The following is an 18,035-nucleotide window of genomic DNA, read 5'->3' as shown; positions in this document are numbered from 1 at the left end:
TAGGCCAGGTTATTAAATATATATATGGATGTATATCTTTAAAGATATCATATTCATATCACTCATAGAGTCATTTCTTCTATGCATGCTATGTCATACTGCTCTACAGATCTACAGATACTCCAACTATCTTTCTATAGATCAACGTTGGTTGTCACAAATTAAAGGCATCTCCCTATAAGCTCTACGCACATCAAAAATACCAATTGTATTTTTAATATATTCCCAAGAAATAAAACGTTTGCACATTTTTCGTATATATTTTTATCTTTATTAAGTATATTAATAATGCCGCTTTATCAATTTTTTTTTTTTTCATTCGTCGGTCGCTACCGATAACTAATTACTGGGTACTGTGGGGAGTACGGGAGACTCGGGTTTAGGGGCGTTACAATTTCTCTTCTTTTTTTCATTGATATGACATTCATATATTACAATTGAAATAGAAATATAATTAGTTATATAGTACACTCATATATATATTTATATATACATATATATGTCTATATATAGTTATATATATACTAAGTTCGTACTATCGCGCTTTTTATAGTAGTAAAAGCCATAGTTATTAAATATATATATATAAAAAAAAAAAAAAGAAATAAAATCACACAAGAAATAATAACATCGATGGGAAAAAATTAGACGCCCCTCAATATAAATATGTTCATACATATAGATATACATATATATATATATATATATGTTAGTGCTTTTCTATATAGGTATATAAAAATAAGCTTATACAAAACATGAGCATAATCGGGTGCACTATCATGGGCATGTTCCTGACTTTGACCTTGAGCGCTGTTGATGAGTGACAATGATTCAGGCTTTGGTGAGGATCGGGCTCGTAATCTTGTGCTCGTATCTTTGCAATAGTAATGGATCATTGGCCTGATATCATGATCGCATGATGTTTAAGAACCAAAATCTGGTCATGATCGTTCCGATCAAGTGGCTCATTCAAGAATACTTAGTAATGATGAAAGCGTTGTGATCGCAACTTGGAACAGGATCATGATCGTGATCATATTCACATATTCCTGATGGAAACGATCGTAACTATGAGCACGACTTCGATCTTTCGATCTTCAGATTTCGATGGTGGGAATAAGCCAAATCATGTTCATTATTTTTTTGATCAAGACTTCTAGCGAGATCTTAAATATGCCCACTACTCAGAGCACGATTATGACCTTGATCTAAGGCCTTCAGTTATGGCCAAGACCCCATCACGATTAAGATTCTGTTCTCAGTAGCTGACCAAACGTTGTTTGTGATGATGAGCATGATGTGATTCGCTCGCGATCCGTCGTCGCCAGGAACATGCTGATGATCGTGTCCTCGGGATTGTGTTCTCATGACTACCAGACGCTGCACTTCTTCGCCGGATTCATGGTGGTGCCCACGGCACAGTTGTAGGCATTCGCAAAGTCACGTGAATTCGAAAGCGGCCCAAGGACGCGCACAAAGCCGGGCGAATGCACCGAGGATCGGATCTTGGTTAACGCATCCTCCGGCCGCATGCTGCCGCACCAGATCTGTGCATAGTTGAGAAAAAAGAGCTGATCGTGCGTCATATTGAGCGCCGGCAGCTGCTGCTCGCGTCCATTCAGCCTCTCCCACTTCTTGTAGGCCTGCAAAGCAAAATTAATAAATCGAATATAAATCGAGTTCAATTCGAGTTGGTCGTGCGGCTCACTCGAAATGACTGCTTGAGGCCGCCATTGTCGGCGATATTCTCGCCCTGGGTCATGCGGCCGTCCATGAACATGTCCACCTCGTTGATCTTGTAGCGCGAATACTGATCGATGACGCATTGGGTGCGCTCCCGGAATGCCTCAATTGTGGCATTGTTCCACCACTGCATCATGTTGCCCTCCTTGTCGAACTGCCGTCCCTTGTCATCGAAGCCGTGGGTGATCTCGTGGCCGATCACCACGCCGATGCCGCCATAGTTCAAGGACTTTGGAAAGTGCTGACTATAGAACAGCGGCTGCAAAATGCCAGCCGGAAATACTGAAAGGAGACAGAGGTCATTCATCATTTGAGATCATTTGAGATCATTTGAGTTGATAATCTATTTGAGTTCGAGCCTCAGTCGCACCTATATCATTCTTGTTGGGATTGTAGAAGGCATTGACCACGGCGGGCTCTGTGGTCCATTTCTCCTTGTCCACCGGCTGGCGCAGCAAATTGAGCAGCTTCTCCGACTCCCACTGCAGAATGCTGAACACGTTGTCCAGAAAATTGTCCGGAACGATCGTCAGCTAGGGTCAACGATCAATGAGAGAGATGGGTGAAGAGCACAGCTGAAGTTGATGCAAATACCTACGTTCACATACTCCTGCTCCAGCTCCGTGACATTGGTGAGCACCTCCGGGTAGCCGATGCGTTCGTTCATCGAGTCCGCCTTCTCCTTGGCCACGGCGCGCGTCTCGTCGTCCATCCAGTGGTTCTCGGCGAGCAGCTCATTGAATGCGGCCCGGATATTGTGTATCATCTCGAGGGCCACCTCCTTGCTGTCCTGATTGAAATTGTCCCGTATGAACAGAGCGCCAACGGCCACGCCCAGCTTCTTGTTGGTCCACTCGACGCACTGCGACCAGCGTGTCCGCTCCGACTGTATGCCCAGCAGGATCTTGCGGAACTCCACGCGCTCGCGCTGATACTCGTCGATCATGTGCGTCATCAGGGACATGACCAGGCGCCAGAGCATATAGTTGTGGACCACCCGCAGGTCCGTCTCGCGCAATATCCGACCCATTTCGGTCAGGTAGACCAGGCCGTAGGTCACCAGCGGCTCATTCGCGTCCAGCTGAATGCCCGGCCCGACGGCCGTCTGCAAATACTCCGTCCAGTTGAGCTCCGGCACCCGCTTCTGCAGTTCCGGCAGCGTCAGCTTCTTATAAACGGCGCTCGTGTCGTGCCGATCCGCCTCCGCCAGCGACACGTTCACCAGCTCCGTCTCGAACTGAATCACTTCCCGCAGCTCGTCGGCCGCCGTGGCCGGATCGGCGCCCAGCAGCAATGAGATCTGGGTCATGTACTTGTGGTAAGCCTGACGATCGTTCTCGCTGTTCGGCTTCAGGTAGTAGTCGCGCGAGGGCAGCGCGTACTGCAGCTGATCCATCTGGATAATGTTCACGGAGCTGTTCTTATCGTCAGCTCCCACATACAGCTCGATCATCACCGATTCGCTATAGTTGAAGCGCAGCTGGCCCATCACCTGCTCCACGCTCAAGTTCGCCGGCGGCTGCCAGTTGCGCTCGATCACCGGCCAGCCGCCCAGGGAGCGCAACACCCTCTTGAGGCGACCGACGCCAACCTTGCGTATCTGAGCTGGAAGCACAAGTGGATATAACGATTAGATACCCTGGAAAATGCATTCTACACACACTAATTGTCACTCGAACTGTCATCTATGATCTACGGTATCACTCGTATAACCTTTATTCACATTTTAAGCTAAATTCATTATCGATAACAGCTAAGTTAATGTTCGATAACAATGGAATGTCCGTTTGATATTATGAAATCCTCTATTTGAGCTGATGGCTCATGAATTCACCTTGAATGGCCTCTAGTAGGCCAAATCACGACGAATAAGTTATCGATCACGAAGGAGTTGGGCAGTTATCGATATCGGTTATTTTAAAAAAGCTTTAAGATCATAAATAGTTTAATTTTTCCACATAAATATATCCAAATATTTGTGTTGATAGCTTTATGGTATAATTACTATTTATCGATTTCGATCATTTTTGGTAAGTGGAGATATATAAATCATTTATATATTGACAAATTTATGTTCCACAATATATGCGCTAATTACTTGAGATAGTCATACATAATTATCGATAATGAGCTCCATTGCGAGTTATCGATCATTTTTAAGATTGTTAAAGTGGTGAATTGATAATGAGCGTATATTTTTATTGTGATATATTCTGATTAGCAATATACTTGATAAGTAACAATGCCAAATAAATCTCGATGTTATCGATAATATATAAAATTTATCGATAAAGTGAGTTTGCAAGTTATCGATAATTTTAAATTACGTGCACATATAATTCATGCATCTTCAAATGTAGCTTGACTATCGATATTTATCGGTTTTTGAAGAACACACTCAATCAATCAGTAAAATTTGATTTGAAAATGTTTAAGGATTGCTTCAGTTATAAGGCATATACATGCACATATGTACTACATATATCTACTCACGCAGATCCATGCAGCTCTTGAAGAACGCCTTCGCCTTGACCGTGGCCGCGTTGTCGTGCTCATCGACTGGTTCCTCCAGGACGCCACGCAAGACCAGCTGCTGCTGGTCGGAGAGCACCTACATATGTGTTGTTCCATTTCAATTAGAGTTCAGTTTCAGCTTGCAATGCAGATCAGAACTCACCTCAAAGGTGCTGATCGAGCTGCGATCCTCTGGTATGGGATGCATCTTGTTCCATGTGCCGCATGCGAATTGAAAGAAATCTTCGCACGGATCTGCCGTTAGGTCCATGGCGGACAGCAGTGAAGCAGCTGCAGAGAGTATTCCAATCAAACAAACAACAACAATAGCAATCATAAATCAAGCGCCTATCGAGCCAAAAGTCTGGGAAATAGTTCAGCTGTGCGTGTTATTGAAATTCCAGGCCATAATTCATGTTCGCTTCGATCATAGAAAAGCGTCGAGTGGAGCTAATTGAATGCACAACTTTTTATCGAAGCCCAAATCTGCAACCATTAATACCCTGTAACACTAGTAAAAGGGGTGTGCCTCGTTTTAGAGTATCTTTGAGATTTATCGAAATAATTAGATGTTTAGAGGGAGAGAGGAGGAAGGGACAGAGGTAGAGATAGGAAGAGTTAGTGAAAGTGTTAGATGACAAAGGAAGAGAATAAGAGGCAGAGAGAGAGAGAGAGAGAGAGAGAGAGAGAGAGAGAGAGAGAGAGAGATAGAGAGGAAGGGACAGAGGTAGAGATAGGCAGAGTTAGCGAAAGAGTTTGCTGACAAAGGAAGAGAATAAGAGGAAGAGAGAGAGAGAGAGAGAGAGAGAGAGAGAGAGAGAGAGGAAGGGACAGAGGTAGACTTAACTATCTCAATAGAGAGAGAAAGAGAAAGGAACAAAGGTAGACTTAACTATCTCAAGAGAGAGAGGAAGGGACAGAGGTAGAGGTAATCAGAGTTAACTATCTCAAGAGAGAGAGAGAGTGAGAGATAGCGAGCGAGGAAGAGAGAGTGAGAGAGACATAGAGACCGCGTCCTTTGTAGCCTGCTCAATTCGAGTTTAGATTCATATGGCAAAATGTCTGCAAACTCATCAATTACACTTTACAGGGTATCATTCGAGTCGATTCACACATTGTTGTGCACTCTCATTTGTGTGTGACAACAATTATCGCCCATAACTTTGGCCGTTGTCTGACTTTGAGCTGCAAACTTTGTTTTCCGCCTTTCATAGGAACTCGAGAGTCCTTGCGCTTAGCTGGGTTAATAGTGATGGGGAGGGGGAGCGGGGGTTGGCTGGCCGCTCTCTAGGGTTTGTTTGAAAGCGTCTGAATGGACGAGATAGACCATAAATCAGACAGCGCCAGCATTGCTCAATGAAACATATTGAAAAGTTTGTTTGCTTGGCGATAATTATTAAGAATTTGCTTTCAGCTAATTGAAAGTGTTGCATTTCAATCGAATGCCCAACTAACCAGATACCCTGCAAGCTATGCATTGAGTGCTGTTTGAATTTAAATTTCTAGTTTTCAAATTACATGTGTTCAAGGAATGTCGAGGAAATAAATGCCATTCATGTTTCAGGCGAGGTACTCTGCTTGGTGTTTTAGTCTTGGTATTTTATTGGTAGGGGCACAGAAGGGGTTTCTCTATATATATGATAGGATGATAGCAGACACGTGCAGATCGTTTTGAGTTCTGTTCTGGAATGTTTATATGTATGTGCATGCTGAACGCATATGTATGAAGGTATATATATGTATGTACATTTGAGTGCTAATTGGTCTTTAAGCTGGCACTTGGACGGACGTCTAGCACTTACGCTGCAAGCCAGCCAATACATTAGTGAGCGATCGTATTACGGCACTTTTGTATGGTTGAGTTATGGAAATACAGCGACAAAGTCTCACTATGTTCATGAGCGTAATTCTCTGGCATTATATGAGCACATGAGATATTGTATACTAGGGTTGTCGAATATGTTTAAAATATCATATCGATGATATTTTAAGCTTTGAAGAAATATCTTTATGATATTTCATATACAACTTTCAAAATATCGATATTTCGATTTTAATTTTTCTTAACTTTTTTCCCACAATAAATTTGTAATCAGTCCCAAAAAAACAAGAATAATAAGAATAAGTATTTTTAATTTATATGATAAATACCGCTTGAGATTGACATCTATATATCTGGTACTAGCACCCAGTCCCAGGGGGGGATGATCGGAGCAATGGGGTCCTTGAGTCTTATTCAAATTGACTGGGCTCGAGTTTAGAGCTTTAAAGATCTAATCGAATTTGATTTTGATAACTGTCCTAGTCCTAGTCCTAGTCCTAGTCCTATGGGATCTTATTGTGTTGAGATTGGTATAAGCTATAGGTATACAAGCTAAGGCTTATCTCAAGAAATATACCTCGTTTTGGCACTTGCCGGGCGAGTATATGGCTTAAACACAGATGCGTGCATGACTCACAATTGTTGGCTAACACGTTTAAGACGCAGGAAATTTCTGGTATGAAACTAGAATATGGCACAACTAAAGCTAATTCTCCCAGCTTCTGCCATCCCCCCCTCCCCCCTCCCCACTCTCTCCCTCATCTATCTCACTGTCTCTCGTCTAGTTTTATCAGGCAGCTTCAGCTTTTAGTTCACATCAAAATTTTTGTGGTTACGCCTGTTGCGTATTGGCCATAAAAACAAACGCATATAATTAATGAAAGAGATGAGGTGAGATAGAGAGAGGGCGAGAGGGAGAGAGGGAGAGAGAAGGATTATTGTTGCCACATTTGGTGGCAAATGAGCTGTGGCATATGCGGCAAGACGCAGCTAGCCCCAAGGAAGACGAGGCAAATGTGTTTTGGGGTCTACATTAACTATTCTAAGACGATTATGCATTTGTTATGCATGCATGCGATGTGGCATGCGATGTGGCATGCGGCATGCGGCATGCCACCGAGCACCAAATGTCACATTCCCAGCAATGGCCCATAAAAAGGTCGTTAAACGTTGCTGTCTTTGACAACTTGTCAGTTGGCGAATGCAACCACTCGAACGGCTCGAGCCACTTGAAGCCCACTTGAAGCACTCCACTTGCCAGCCCCACTGCAGCCCCCTGCTGCTCCACACATCCTATATTATCCGCACTTAGCCACAATAATTGCTAATTAATAATTGAGAGGCGCATTCAACGGAAGCATTTGCGCATGCATTCCGACAGTGAACATCAACCGGGTTCAACCGAGGTACTCCACTCCCCCTGGCACCTGCCACCTGCCACCTCTTCACTCACCTGTTCGCACGCATTCCTGTGTCATGCAGATGTTGTTGTGACTGCCATCCAGGTTAAGGCTGCCATCGCCTGTAATTAGAGGACATTTAAACTGAGTTTACTGTGACTTGACACACACACACACACTCATACACACAACACACACACAACACACACAACACACTCACACACCCACACTCGCGTCGATTTAAAAACCACTCAAGTAAATTAAATTTGAATTTTACATTTAAAAGGATTTTGCACTGGCAAATTGAAGCAATGAGTGAAGCCCAGTTGCAAGTGGAACGACTAGTAAATACCCTGGAAAAGTACAAAATGGGATAAACAAATTTATTGCTTGACGAACTGAATGATTGTCGAGGCGAAAGACGCTCAAACCACAATAAGATATATGATTTATTAAGAAAACTCTTAGTCATCGACTAGTAAATACCCTGCAAAAGTGTGCAGCTTGGAAAACAAATTGATTGCTATGATATAAAGCGCTTAAAGTATTATACATATTTACTAATTGATGAGTATTGACTACTTGATAACCTATAAAAAATTGGATATGTATAGACTACACAATGATTGATTAATTGACTGATAGGATTTGAAATACCATATAAATGATTGAATGCAAACTCAATGATTTACGTGACATAATATTACTAAAGAACAGATACAAGATGTCGACTAGTTAATACCCTATACAAAATTTTAGTTCACCAAATTATAGACTAATTGATTGATTGATTGACCCGTAGATTAAGGAGAATCAGCTTAATATAATAATTCCTTAAGCTAAGTTTTATCTAGCGACTCGAACATACCCTCTAAGACAACAATGGCTCATACAAATTGACTGATTAAATATTAAAATTGATTAATATTTAAACAGTTTTAAAAAATGATTAATTGATTGATCGACGGTTTCTATAGATTCTGCACAGTCTAATGAGGAGAATAGTCGAATATTGTCTTTAGGGTTTCCTAAAAGGAATTAGAGTTATGAAGGACTGACTGATTGACTGACTGACAGATTGCTGGGCAAATGCCACAAGTTGGCAAATAGGAATGGAAATGATTGATTGATTGAACAACAAATGAAAAGGATTGTTGGTTTTTACAATTTCCGAGCACTCAGTTTATTGACTTTCTTATGTTAACTCTCATATTTTCCTAACCTATATTATTTTCTATCTTCCTTTTTCTCACACCTTCCTTAACTTTGCTGTCACTTTATTTTGAATGAAGGGAATGACAGCGTTTTGCGATTGTGTCAACATTGCGGTCGATAACTCATCGATTGGCGTTTGGAGACACGCCACATGTTGCACGAGTCCATTTAATTATTGGCGAAATTAAAAAGCCGAATGACTGAACGGCGATTCTCTGCCTTTCCCTTACTCCAAGGCACTCTCCATTCTATAATCAAGCAGAGATGGTAGTGCTAATACCTGGTATGATATATTGCCTATTCACAGCACTTACTGGTGCTGGTAGTGCTGCCTCATATCAAGTCTTTGCTTTTGGTTTGGTTAGTATGAAGTTGCTTAGCCCTACCTCGCCTTTACCTCCCATCATCTTTTCATCATTTGTCGTAACGTCTTGATAGGTTCCTTTCTACTTCTTGCCTATCCCCACAGCCCTTAGGGAGTCTCTTATCCCTGATTCGCGTTATCCCTCCTTCATCGTTCCTTTCAGCGTCTTACCTTAGCTAGACTTAGTTTCCAAGCAGCTTTAGATAGGTCTTCCTATTCCTGCCTCGCTGTATCACTCATTCATGTTTGATCCGGTTTCGCTTTATAAAGGACTTCCTTCTTGCCTTAGCTCCGCTCTACCCGTCATACCCTACCACCTTTCATATTCGACTTCCTTCCGAGGCAACCCCCTTTCCTTTCCCCCTTTCACTCTAGCTTGTCTTGGCTTCCAGCTGACGCTACACACGGACTTTGAGAGCTTCCGACCTATCATCAACTAGGTTGAGGCTAATTGGTAGCTATCAACGTCTCGGAACTAAGTAGAGGACTTAGCCAAGGCAGGACTAGGACTGTCGCCCTATCTTTACTTAGCTAACATTCATAAATACTATATTAAACTGTCTAACTGCTCTCTTTTCATTTTTGATACACTTTCTATACATATATACATATATATAGACTATAAAGTCCCATAATAATCAATTACTTCCAGCAATAACAACCAGAGCGGAGCTTTGGGCTGCCCGTGAAGGGGCAGAGCTCGGCGCTTGGCCTAACTGGCATCAAGTATTTATAGAAGTTGTTGTTTATTTTTATCGAAAAAGAGCATAATAAGTGGGTATGGGTGTGTGCGTATATATGTGTGTGTGTGTGTGTATTGGGCTTTGATGCTGGTCAAAGTAAAAAAAAAAAAAATTATATATCTCGAAAAAGATGAATGAATATTTTTGTTATTTTGGCGCTAAAACGCACGTTTTACAACACATAAGTGTGTGTGTGTGTGTGTGGGCATGTCATTCAATTAAAGCGCACAAGCAGGACACACACACACACACACACACTCATATAGAGCCAGAAATCGATTACAACAAATTCATAGGCGAATTGATTGGTTTTCTGTCCAAAATGAAAATACATTGAGCGAGTGTTGCTTAATGTTCTAGATAAAGCCGCAAGGCGGATGGGGGCGCAAAGTTGTAAGTGGGCGGGGTCGACAGGTCGCCTATAGGACACTGGGAGCTTCAAGCAGTGCTAAGCAATGCGGATCGTATGTAATTCTTTACTTTTGCTTTTTGTTAAACGGAAAACGCTTTAGCCACAAAAGCCAAGCCAAGCCAAGTTGGTGTCAATGCTGTTGTTGTTGTTGTTGCTGCTGCTGCTGGTTGTTGCCTGTTGTTTGACATATTTTGTAATTGAATTTCGAAACGCGCGCGGAAATGAAAGGCGCCTACAGCAAACTGGGCGATGGATTGGGTTGGGTTACGTTAGCTCTTATAGCGCCTTGCTTTGGCTGCCTGGGTGGCAATTGCTACTCCTGCTACTCCTGCTATTGCTGCTGCTGCTGCTGCTGGCATTTGTAACCACAGCCAAAGCCCCAAACTCCAAGTGGCAGCCTGTTGCTGCCTTTTGCCTGCTGCCTGTTGCTGCGTCCTGTTGAAAGGAAATTAACTTTTTCAGCGCCCTGCAAAGGGCATTTCCCATTTCTCATGCAACTGGGCACTCAGTATATGATATATAAATATACATATATATTAGTGACACTATATAGAATTATTGAACATCCTGAGAAAGACTATAGACAATGTGTAGCAGTTCTGTCTCCCTCAACTATGTTTCCAGAACTCTTTTGTACAGCTCCAGCAATATCAGATTTCAATTAGACCTTAGTCTTTCTTTATGTACATCATCATCATATGTTAGTCTAGTTGTTCTTCATCATACACCATAACATATTATATAGTACAGCTGTAATATTTTATACTCTCTGTACTTTGTTATAATCAATAAATAGAATATATTATACAGCTGTACTATCTCATATATCTATCTTATAAGAACTATAGACGTAAAAGTAAATAAAGGTAATTGGCTAAGTATTTATATATAACTAGATATATAGGTTATTGAATCTATAGAAATCTATCATTTATATATAATATACCCTATCATATTTAATTTATATAATCCATTATATATGTATATATATGATTACACTATATCTATATCTATATATATATCTTCCATATCATATGCTCTTCATATATGTATGTTTCCCATGTGTAAGCCTTAGTCTCCAATCTCTTAAGCTCTATACCAACTCTAAGTAAACAACGTTCAAATTAACAATGCTAAAATATTTGGAGTGATATTCTTTATATACATATGTACATCCCACATATATTCTGTGTTCTACTTTCTGATATTAACTTCTTTACGCATTCTTCATTAGACGTCTTATTTTGTAAACTCTATATTTACCTATCTATTATATCAAATACTTTATATACCTTTGCCTTTATCTACTTTCCATATGCTATATACTTTCTGGAATATTTGTTTCTCAATATCATCAATTTATCAAAGATGCCCCTGCATATCTACAATACTACATCATTTGACTTCCTTATGATGAGTAGTGAAGTCTTCATTGTATCTATTATACCTATGTATGTATGTATATATTATATACCAATTAAATACCGACTATATATGTATATCTATCATACGTTCTATGCGCCTATCACTATCACTATTGCAACTCTTACTCATATATCCCCTATATAAATTGTATATATACCATATCATATACCTCCTCTGTCATATATTCCATATGACATCATTCGACCTATATCAACTCTATAATATATCCATTTATCTTCACTTCTCTTCGAGGCTCTGGCAAGGATCTGAGATAGAGTATTCTCGCTTCGATATATAGCTTTACCATTCACATTCACACTCCCTCTCCCTGTCACTCTCACTCTTTCGCTCTCCCTTTGTCGCCTTATTGACATTGTGATGCCCACACCGACAAGTGACAACGACAACGGATGCGCCGTTGATTGCCTGGTGACCCAATTTGGGTCGGAGCGCATTGTTCATTTCGCTTTGGCTCACCTGCATCCTGTGGCCCGCTGCGCGGATAGAGCTGGCATCGCTGATGGACGCTGGCAAAGTAGATGGCCAGAGCGCCGATGGCCGCGCCCAGCACGGTGAAGGCGATGGCCAGGATCAGTAGACGGCGCCGATGCTGCGCCTCCTTCAGCAGCAGCCAATCGCTGGCAACGGATGGAGCTGAAACAGCTGGAGCTGAGCCAATGCCGGAGCCGGAGCCGGAACCAGGACCTGCTCCCGCAGCTGTAGCCGGCGCATTGCGCTGCAAGGCGCTGCCCACGGCGCCACTGCCATCGGGACTAAGGAAAACCACCGTCGGTAGCTTAAGTTGCTGCTGTGGTGCCGGCAACTGTTGCTGCTGCTGCTGCTGCTGCTGGTGGTGTTGCTGCTGTGCTGGCAGCAGTTGCGGCATCTGTTGTGGCAGCTGTTGGCCGAGCAGCGGCGAAACCGCCGTCGAGCTGAGATCCTCGAGCGCGTTCGCCTGCAGGTAGCCATTGTTGAGATTGGGCCGCTCGTTGCTTGGCTTCGTGGGCGCTTTGCCAGCGGTGGGCGTGGGCAACATATCGCACAGCCCTACCCTGCCCTGCCCCGCCCGACTGGCCTCCATCTCAGTGTCCGCCTTCCTATCTGATTTACGCTCACAATCGACGTACGCCGGTGGATGAGCGACGCGTCGCACCTGTCCGCGGCGCGGCCTTTAATCCTGTCAAGACTCACAGCAGCAACTGCGATGTCGTCACTAAAAAGAAACCGAAACAAAAGAGAAATAGCAATAGAGATCGAAATGAAAATCGAAAGCAAAGCAGACAGAAAACAGGAGCTCCAACAAAACGATTTGATAACATAACTCCACATACATAACGGATTTTCCCTATGTAATATACTATATAATATACTACTATACATTTGTGATATCAAATCGATTTCGAAGAATAGGGGGTATCTGTGTTGGGTTTACATCTATCTATTCACGCAGTCTTCAGCTTATCTATATTATTTACTTCATCTTATCAAACTAATTCCTTAAAAAGCTGCAGCTCTACAGGGTATGCTTTAGTCGTGCATAGTCTTAAGTGCTACAGACTACACTTGCAGAACTGCATTAGATTAGTATTAGATATAGAGTATACAACATTTACAGTATCAGAAATTGTTGAAGGATTCCAGGGTAGAGTTTAGGGATTACAGCATATCTCTATAGAAAGGTACCTCCAGAAGAATGTTGGCATATTAGCCAAGTGGGAGTTGGGCTATGCCGGCATTAGTTTCGATATAATTCCAGGGTATCTAGATGTTGTTCATAAACTTTGATCAGCTGAAGCTAATAAGATATGAAATTCCCATGCGTAATCATTTTATTAGGAATTTTTAAAATTTTACGGGGTATATATGCCTTGTGCATACTCCACAAAGAGCACAAAATTCTTAGGAGCCCAATCGCTTGCAAAAGATTTTTTTTTTAATATTAACTGGCTAATGATTCTTAATACTCTACAGGGTATCTGTCATTCGTACATACCTCTCAGCGCCAGTAAACTATTTGACAGCCAGTATTTAGCTATTTCGCGAACATAATTAGTTCGTTAAATTTTAAACATCATATCAATTCTCAAATAGTAATAATAAACAGGGGATTCTATGTAGTACATAGGGTATCTATCAGTTGTGCATGCCCAGGCATTTGAGAAAAGCGCATTTTCTCAAAAAGTTAGCTTCAGTGAAAATATATCGATTGGGATTTTCGACGTGTTTGATGCCTGATAAATGGTAACTGATAAATGAGCATTCGCTACAAATTTACAGGGTATCTAGAAATAAATAATTATATATACGCGACATGTAAGGATATTCAAAACTATTTACAATTTGTTCTCTAAGGAAATTCAAACTTTTGCCACATGGAACACGGAATTGAAACAATAATTATGCGAGAATACCCCTACGAAAGATTGTTAATCAATCCGAAAGTAGTTCATGTAATCGGAACCTGCCGTTGCCTTGTCTTCGGCACATTAAAGACGTGTTAACATTGCTATATTTCATAGACTTTTAATTGTGGCTGTCAAGTTTTTAGCGGATAATAAATAATAAGAGACGCGAACAAATTTATGATCAGCTTTGCGTAAGTGGAAAGAAAATCTGTAATTTGTGAACTAATTTTGTAAATATCATTCATCAAATTATAATCCATGTGACATGTGACTTCCATTTGACCTTGGCGTGATTTGCATGAATATACACATGTGAGTGTAGAATGCGTTTTTTTTTCAATGAATGCGTTTACTTTGAAGAAAGCTGTACTAGGCTAATTAATACAAGGTATATTAGTTTTCCATTGTGTATAAGGTGGCAACTGATCTCTAAGTATACTATATATTGTATATATGCTCATGTGTATAGTATGTATGTGTTACAGTTCTTAAGTTACGCTGAATGAAGTTATCAATCAAAAGCTATCGACATAAAATGGAATTATATGAAAAGTAAATTACATTTTAGAGATTATTTTAATAAATGAAACGTTTAAAATTGCTTATAAATATGCGGGTGATTAGATAGACGGGCAGATAGAGCGAGAAATATGTCTATAGATAGATAAATATAAAGATACACAAATAAATACACAGAGGAAGCGATAGATAATAGATATAATGATGTAAACATGGAAATACATTTATATATGTTTTCATAAATAATATATAAATAAATAAAAATAGATAAATGAATGCGTAGGTAAATAGATAAGAAAATGTAGTTTTATCAATATTTATTTTTATCTATCTATAATTAATATATACATATATCTAAATATGGTTTGATAAATAGATAATAGATACAGATCAATGCACTGATCGACAAAAAGACAAATTTAAAGATAGATAGACATTTATAGATTTATCTATTTACCTGCCTTTCAATTTATTTACTATCAATTTATCTTTTAACTTATCTGCTAATGCACCTTTCATCTGACCCTTTAGATAACTTATAAAAGATATATATCGATGTAGATTAATTGAGTGCTAGTTATAGCTAAACTGAGCATAATAATTATGGATACAAAGTAGAGATAAACTGAGTGCTATTTAGGTAGACAGACAGACGGACAATAGATATATCGATAGATATTCAGGAAGATAGATGGGCATATTGACAGTTAGATGGAGCTATAAATGTGTTTGATTGATGGACAGCTTAGGCTTTAGACAGCTGATAGCTTTGGGATTGTCTCATACACAACATAAGATTGAAGCTTTTAATACGCCTAGGATTATTAATTTATGGAAATCTCATAATTATCATAATAAAGAGCTGTGTTTTAGCAACTATTTTGAAAGCTTTGACAACTTTGAAACGCCGAGTGAATATATTCTATTGTTTTCTTTTCTATTTGTTTTGTTTTTTTTTTTTTTTTCTTTTTGGTGTGGTCAACGCGGCGTATGTGTAATAGTATAATATAATAAAACAAAAACTTTGAAGAGCATTAATATGTTAATGAAACTTGATCTAGATGCTTAGAAACAGTAAAGCTAAACTGGATGGATTGGATCATTATACAAGATTATTAAAAAAAAACAAAATTCTTTTGAATATGCCAAATACTCCAGATATATACAAATATACATATGTGTATGTATGTATATATTTTTGCTAAACAGCTGTTCAATTCGCGATCAGGGCCAACACGTTTATATACTATATATAATATTTACGAATGTTTAATTGAGATTTGATTGGATGTGAGAATTTCGCTATTTTATTTATTTATTGTTTTTTTTTTTTTTTTTTTTTTTTTTTCAAACTAGTTCTGCGTGGACCGCAGCTGCGCCTTAGGCTTTTAGAAGCCGTGGCAGGCGTGTTAGTTTGATCTCGAGATGCTTCTCATCTTAGTACTTAGCACATAAAACAAAAACAAAAAATAATATTCATTCACACTCACACACTTCGTTGGCAACACAATAAAAAAAATTGTGTTACAGAAAAAAGATTAAAAAATGTAATCAATTTGCATTTTGCATTGTCAAACAAGTTAATTTACATTTTATTACTTTTTTTTATTATTTTTATATTTTTTTGTTGCATTTGCTTTGCAATTGGTTTCGCTGGGTTGCCAATTGGACAACTCGAGCTAGTTGTGATTGGCCTGCTGAGCGGTTGGTTTTGAACAACAGTTACATTAAAAGTTGCGCGCTCTCTTCTCCGCTCGCTCAGTATTCGTATGGCTTGCGTGTGCTGCCAAACCGCGCGAGGCAACTTCTCGTTACGTACTGAACGTTGCGAGCTGTCCTTTGCTTTTAAGCAGGCGGCCGCCAGCGGCAGCGACGCCAGCGCACACGGTTCGACGCGCGCTAACGGCAAACCCACACACACATACAAGCATAGAAAACGGCGAGCACAAAACAAAACGAAAACCATTTAACAGCCGGCCGCATTAAAAGCTCCTTTCTGCTTACACAAGGAAGTGCAGGCACGACACACGTACACGCACACGCACATGTATGCACGCATATACAGCGCGCTCGCATTAACATGTCTTGAAACTACAGTAGAATCCCGTTAATTCCAAATAGTAAGGGGATCAGTTTTTCGATTCACCCAGAAATTTGAATTATTGAGAACGAATTTCTTTCAAGGGGATAGAATTTGCTTGATTTATCGCGATTTTCGATTTAGCGGGGAACAAATTATCGAGACTCGACTGTATTTGGGCACGTTTCACACATACTTAGATATTGAGCCTTTGCCAGCCTGCCTGTCGCTATGATAAAGTTGCTGATAGAGAGAGAAAGAGAGAGAGAGTGAGAAAGAGACAGGGGGGACAACAACAACAAAATAGAATGCGCCATTTGTGACGTTCTATCAATCCATCATTTCGCGTTAGTACTATCGCTGCGTGATCAACGTATCATTCTCATTTCGTTTCTTCTTGCTTTTTTTCAACATTTTTCGTGTTGTCCATTGGCCAAGCGAAAAGGGCAATAACAAAATTAATTTACCGCCTGCTGGCGATAAGCGATATGAAAAAAAGTATAGAAATAAATAAACACATGTATTTCGGCACAAATTAATCATACTCAAGAACTCGTATTAGTAAGTACTTGAAATGTTACGGACCTTTGATTTTTTCTTAAACAATTTTCTGATATGTTTTATTGATATGCCCGAAAGTTAATTAAAAATAAAGCTTTGGAGAATGTTTACATAAATGAGCTTTAGACGATTATCTTTCATAATTGATTTTTGTTTGTTTTGTTTTGATATATTAACTCTTGTTGCTAGTGCTGCCAGACCGTTATAGTTTTGAGTTTTTTATTTGAAAATTCAAATTGTAAATTCATATCTGGCAGCGCCTGGTGAAGCTTGATGGCATAGCTTAAGGCGTTTAAATAAATGACGACAGCTCGTGTCACGCTGGTCACGACACGTGGTTGCACGCTCCGCCCCAAACCGGGCTTCTAAGCCAATGACTTAAGATATTTTTGCCGTTATCAAAAGACAGCGACGGCGGTGATAAGGGCGGCTTCGCCTAATAACGTTAATGCCATGCATAAACAACTGTCATTTATCGATCAGTGATTCGCTCAGCAACGCAATTTAAGCTGCCCGCCGCATACGCATAACGGCATACGCACATTCGCCGCCAATAGCCAACAGGTGGCGTGCCACTACGCACTAAAGACTCGCGAAATTGTTTTGCCTTTGCGTGCGAATAACAAACAAATTGTGTGTGTGTACGAAAAGGATTATATCTAGCTGTTCGATGATGGGAGCCGGTGGGTGGGGCACTAAGAAACGGCTGAAACCGTTAGCTAACCATTACCTTTGATTAGTTTTTGGCGCTATAAACCAACAGCACGCGCGGCGGCGCATTTTCCGGCGCCATATGCTAGGCAAAAAGAAGAAATACAATTTTTTAAGAAAA

The 18,035-nt window shown here is 40.3% G+C and overlaps 1 protein-coding gene across 4 annotated transcripts; it reads right to left on the bottom strand.

The window, feature by feature from the left end:
- Nucleotides 1-248: 248 nt before the first annotated feature.
- On the bottom strand, nucleotides 249-16,397 carry Nep1 (M13 family metallopeptidase neprilysin 1). 4 transcript variants are annotated; one of them, XM_089475050.1, is made up of 9 exons: nucleotides 16,053-16,397; nucleotides 12,116-12,851; nucleotides 7,533-7,601; nucleotides 4,421-4,548; nucleotides 4,237-4,354; nucleotides 2,342-3,348; nucleotides 2,114-2,276; nucleotides 1,709-2,025; nucleotides 249-1,643 (listed from the first exon to the last, which is right to left on the bottom strand). In XM_089475050.1, the coding sequence occupies exons 2-9, from the start codon at nucleotides 12,717-12,719 to the stop codon at nucleotides 1,371-1,373; spliced, it is 2,679 nt and encodes an 892-aa protein (XP_089331176.1). In that variant the 5' UTR covers nucleotides 12,720-12,851; nucleotides 16,053-16,397; the 3' UTR covers nucleotides 249-1,370. The 4 variants fall into 4 exon arrangements, with proteins under 4 accessions (XP_089331176.1, XP_089331178.1, XP_089331179.1 ...); XM_089475052.1 differs by having other exon boundaries at nucleotides 16,152-16,397; XM_089475053.1 differs by having other exon boundaries at nucleotides 16,162-16,397.
- Between the last annotated feature and the right edge of the window lie 1,638 nt (nucleotides 16,398-18,035).

Source organism: Drosophila arizonae, chromosome X, assembly GCF_054131065.1.
Source record: "Drosophila arizonae isolate 15081-1271.41 chromosome X, UAZ_ARI_1.0, whole genome shotgun sequence".
NCBI lineage: Eukaryota > Metazoa > Arthropoda > Insecta > Diptera > Drosophilidae > Drosophila > Drosophila arizonae.
The sequence above is the reverse complement of the archived record's forward strand: the minus strand, read 5'-3'. Positions and strand labels throughout refer to the sequence as shown.

Bases quoted from the DNA above. Each gene is read 5' to 3' on its own strand.
- Nep1 (XM_089475050.1), bottom strand. From the start codon at position 12,719: ATGGAGGCCAGTCGGGCGGGGCAGGGCAGGGTAGGGCTGTGCGATATG. The intron at 7,602-12,115 runs GTGAGCCAAAGC...CTCTAATTACAG, and splicing joins CAGCGGGCCACAGGATGCAG to GCGATGGCAGCCTTAACCTG. The intron at 1,644-1,708 runs GTGAGCCGCACG...TTTGCTTTGCAG, and splicing joins GCCTCAAGCAGTCATTTCGA to GCCTACAAGAAGTGGGAGAG.